This window comes from Micropterus dolomieu, linkage group LG02, assembly GCF_021292245.1.
Source record: "Micropterus dolomieu isolate WLL.071019.BEF.003 ecotype Adirondacks linkage group LG02, ASM2129224v1, whole genome shotgun sequence".
NCBI classification, from domain to species: Eukaryota; Metazoa; Chordata; class Actinopteri; order Centrarchiformes; family Centrarchidae; genus Micropterus; species Micropterus dolomieu.
In genome coordinates, this window is record NC_060151.1 from 33,109,974 (window position 1) to 33,114,667 (window position 4,694).

General features: G+C 43.4%; 1 protein-coding gene across 1 annotated transcript in view; it reads left to right on the plus strand.

The window, feature by feature from the left end:
- Positions 1-3,108: 3,108 nt before the first annotated feature.
- The window catches only part of LOC123967454 (Fc receptor-like B), an 8,595-nt gene continuing 7,009 nt past the window's right edge, over positions 3,109-4,694 (plus strand). Inside the window, exon 1 of the mRNA XM_046043552.1 lies at positions 3,109-3,155. Within this exon, the coding sequence (XP_045899508.1) occupies positions 3,125-3,155 (31 nt within the window). The 5' untranslated portion in view covers positions 3,109-3,124. The remainder of the gene's footprint in view (positions 3,156-4,694) is intronic.

Sequence of the window (4,694 nt, forward strand, 5' to 3'; positions counted from 1 at the left end):
AGATCATTTGATCTATTGAAAGGTTGATGATTCTCTGACCCAGATCCTTTTAGTTTAGTAACTAATCTTTGTCCCTCAAGAGAGGGAGTAGCAGCACAGGTGTGAAGGGAAGGAGGATGAGGCAGAAGAGAAACCTAGTGTGAGGGGTAAGCCCTCTTCTGTCTTGTGATTCTCTATCCGATAATTATCTAGGACTTGTGAGACCTTGTAACACACAGTGATGTAAATATTGCCTTGTGGTTAAAGACACTACCGGAGGCATTCATTCATTCAGAAGTTGATCCTGTTCCAGTTGGCAAGCTGTCTGAGCCAATGATGGATAGCAAGTGAGGGAAGGTGGGAAGTTGAGGTGGCGAGGTGGACTCTGGAGTTCCCCTGGTAAGGCAGGCTGATTGCTGGAACCTGATGACAGGGATTGATGACATGTAAGTCTGATGAGAGATGGAGTGGCCTTAAACCCCTGTGTTGGCTGCTTGATGGACGACTGGGGTTATGTGTTTCCAAGTTTACTCTTCTTGGTATTGGGATTACTGTATTAGACTGTTTTATTGCATCCTCTACTGATTGTTAGCAGATGCCCTCATCATTGGCATAATTTTCGGTCTCTCATCAGTCTTCGCTGAACTTGACTGTGAAAGGCACGTTAATGTGAAGATAGATGACTTTTTATAATTTTGCTCTCTTTGGACTTAAAACAGGATTTTTTACACCTCAGTATAAGACGTGCCAGTGTCTAGTTGATTGTGCACCAGAACATAACACAATATAGTTGGGACATACCCAGTGAACCTGAACGGATCCTAGCTGTGTGTTTTCAGTTGTTTTAATGTAGACGAAGATCAACTCCAAAACGCAGCGGAAACACTGGTGTGGACAGAGATCGTATTCGTTTTAATTCTCCGTTTGTAAACTAAAACGGAGTAGTGTGGATAAGGCCTTAGTTTCTGGAGCTGCATGGCAGGGGTGTTGATGACCCTATGTTGTGTGTCCTCTATGATGTATAGTGCTGTTGCTGAAAACATTTAAACCCGGCCTGCTAGCCAGAAGCCTTCATCTTGGTTGGCTTGCCCCCAGCCTTCACCCCATCAGCTAGCAATCAGCCTGCACTCCAGTTGATCATGCTTTAGGATTGTGAGCCTGCTGGCTGTTCCTGATTTGGCAACCCCAACCCCAAAAGTCTATGAGCCTATGAACTGTTCAAGTGGCTTTCCTGAGTCCCTGCAATCTAGCATCATTGACTCTCCGCTGCCCTCGTCCTCACCACAGCTCAATGCTGTTGGGGTCCTCCTGCCTAGCGTCCCAGTGACTTTGCAGCCCAGAGCTGTGGAATTCCTGCTGCCTGGCTCCCCAGAAACTGAGCAGCCCAGCACTTGCCAGTTCCTCAGAGATTCAGCTGTTTTGCTCCCCAGAGACCCGGCTGATCAGTGATCCATAGATGTTGTTAGCCAGTTCCACTGAGATTCAGCTGATCAACGCTCCAAAGACTTTGTTGTACAGCTCCCCAGAGACTCAGCTGGCCAGATGAGGGTTTCCGCCTTCATCACCTATCTCCTTTCGGTCGTCCTCCAGACCTGATTTGCCCTTCAGTCTTGCCTCCTGGTTGCCCATCTGTTCTGCCTCCAGGCTGCCTGCCTTGTCTCCAGTGTCACGACCTTGGGTTTCAGTAATGTAAATGTAAATGTAAATGTACGTCAGTGTAGTGTTTTTCTGTTATTTTGTTTATTGTCCTTTCTGTTTTACCCATTGCCTCTGTGATCTTGTTTAGGGGTTTATGTTTATTAGCGTAGTTTAGTATTTTGTTAATTTGCATGTTTAAGTTAGTAAGTATCGGTCTTGTCTCTTATCTCAGTTCTTAGTCTTGCATTTTAGCTATTTGCCTCAGTTCTTAGTCCTGTGTCTTAGTTCTTAGTCATGTGCCTTAGTTCATGTTCTAGAGTTACTCCTGGTCTGTGTACTTCTGGGTTTTATTATTTTGGTCTTGTCTACGTTGTGTTCTGTTTCATCCTAGTCCCTGTGTGTTTCTCTGTTTGGTTGTTGTTAGTTTCTGTCTGCTCCCCCTGTGATCACTATGCCCTGTCTGTTCTCTCCTTGTGTCTGTGTCTTAGTCCTTAGTTCTATGTCTCTATGTTAGTGTAGACCTGCTTCCTGTTTGGATTTTGCTGTTTAGTTTGGACTTTGGACTGCTACACCAAGTGTAAGCCATTGAGTTTCTGTTGGACTGTATTAAAATATCATCAACTGAACCTCCTTTGTTCTGGTGTCTGCATTTTGGGTCCACATCTCTACCTCCTGCCACTTCACTCAGCCTTTCTGACATCCAGTTCAGCTTCATTAATGCCTCCAGGCTGTCGCCTGAGTTCTATGAGCTCCTTCCCTGTCCAGGTCACTGGCCATCCACCTTTGAGCACCTGCTCATTTCTTCAGCTCACTCCACACTTGTCCTTGAATCCATTTTTTGGAACTTACTCCACCGACCTGATTTTTCATGGACTTTCTGTGACTTTACTGACTTCCGTCGGCGGGGGTATTGGTTGGTATGTGGTTGTGATTTAGATTTTTGTAAATTCCTATTTTATTGTGTTAAATTGGTCCTCATGGGTATTGTTTTCACCTGTATCTCGTTATCTCCATCTTTTGTTGTCTGTCTAGCCTTCCAGTGATATCTTTAGTGTTTCTCTGAGTTATTTCCCCTATGGCTGGTTTCATAGACTTCCTTTCTGAGTTTTGGACTTGGATTATTTGCCTTACTGGATTTGTTTGCCTCAGTTCTGGAGTGCTTAACTGGTTTCTTAACCCTTACCTACCTCAGTTACCATAAGCTTGTACCCTTTGGTTTGCTTTTCACTATAATTAAGTATACTGAACCTGCTCTGCCCGGGTCCAAAACCTCCTGTACCTGATTCATTGGAGAGCAGCTAAAACTGAACCTCCAGTTCCTGTTGAGGAGGATTTTTAGCTTCATACACGACACTGCATCCCATTAAAACAGGTAGCCCCGCCCTCGCTTTCGAGCACCAATCATGAGCAGCAGGGTGGCATGCAGCGCTGACTGTGTTAAAAGGGAAGTGAAGCTGAAGGCGTCACTCTGCTGTTCAGACTGACTGACAGTCGACATCCAGACAACATGAAGGCTTCATCTGTGTCTCTGCTGCTCGGTGAGTCCAACACATCCATCCATCCATCCATCCATCCATCCATCACAGCTCCAACACATACTTCAGTGTCTGCACTCATACAGAGGAAAAAGAAGACGAAACTATTCCTCTTTAATAGAAGTGATAGAAAAAGCTTTTTGCTGAACGCTGCAGTCACATGGTTCATTTCTTCCACCATCAAGAAGCTTTCTGTGTTTTGATCAGTTTGTTTGACAGGGAACAGGCTCACTGATCAGCAGCTGATAACAACTTCCAATGACTTTCACTGAATTTCTGTCCTCCCTGTTAAAAAGATATTTCATAATTCATACAACATAATAAATATGCACATGATGTTACTGTGCAGCAATAAATAATGCTATGTGCCAACACATGCTAGTTAGCTACAATCCAAACTAAATAAATAAAAACAACATGCAAAGAAAGGAAAAGCCGAGGATGAAGACAGATAATTAATGAGGTTAAGGTGGAATCAAGGATATTCAGTACGTACAGCCTCGTCTCATCAGGCCTTAATGTTCAACTTCAACTCCTTTATTGTCAGATGCTCAACAATTACGGTGAAGCAGTCGTCTGCAATGAAATTCTTAATTCTCAGGCTCCTCAAACAATGCTCACACTAAGTGTAGAAGGAAAATTGCAAGTAAAATGAAAGAATCTGAGACATAAAATAGTGCTGAAGTTAAAATATAGGAATAGAATATTTTCAGAAATTAAATATAATATGCAAAGATCAACCATAACATTATGACCACTGACAGGTGAAGAGAGTAACACTGATTATCTCGTTATCATAGCACCAAACCAAATGGTCAAGCGTAGCGATTTGAGTGACTTTGACAAGGGCCTAACTGTGATGGCTAGACGACTGGATCAGAACGTCTCCAAAATGGTCTGCAGTGGTCATTACCTATCAAAAGTGGTCTAAGGAAGGTAAGGTGGTGAACCAGCGACAGGGTAATGGGTGGCCAAGGCTTATTGATGCTTGTGGGGAGTGAAGGCTGGCCGATGTGGTCCGATTCAACAGACGAGTTACTGTAGGTCAAACTGCTGAATGCTGAAACTGGTTCTGATAGAAAGCGCTGTTGAGAGCTCAACCAGCAGTCTTATGGTCTGTGAGATGAAGCTGTCCCTGACTCTATTGCTGCAGGTAATAATATAATAATAATCCTTATTTGTAGAGCACTTTTCAAAAACAAGTTACAAAGTGCTTTAACAAGTGTAAAGAATAATACAAAAAAAAGATAAGAGCATGAAAATTTAATATAAAATTAGTAAAAAACAATAAAATAAAAGGGATAAAATAAAGTCAAATAAGATCGGGAAAAGCTCTCCTATAAAAGTATGTTTTAAGAAGGGACTTAAAAGAGTTCACTGACTCAGCCGACCTGATTTCCTCGGGCAGGCTGTTCCAGAGCCTCGGGGCCCTGACAGCAAACGCTCTGTCCCCTTTAGTTTTCAGTCGAGACTCTGGAACAGACAACAGACCTCTGCCCGAGGATCTCAAGGTACGTGCTGGTGCGTATGGGACTAAAAGGT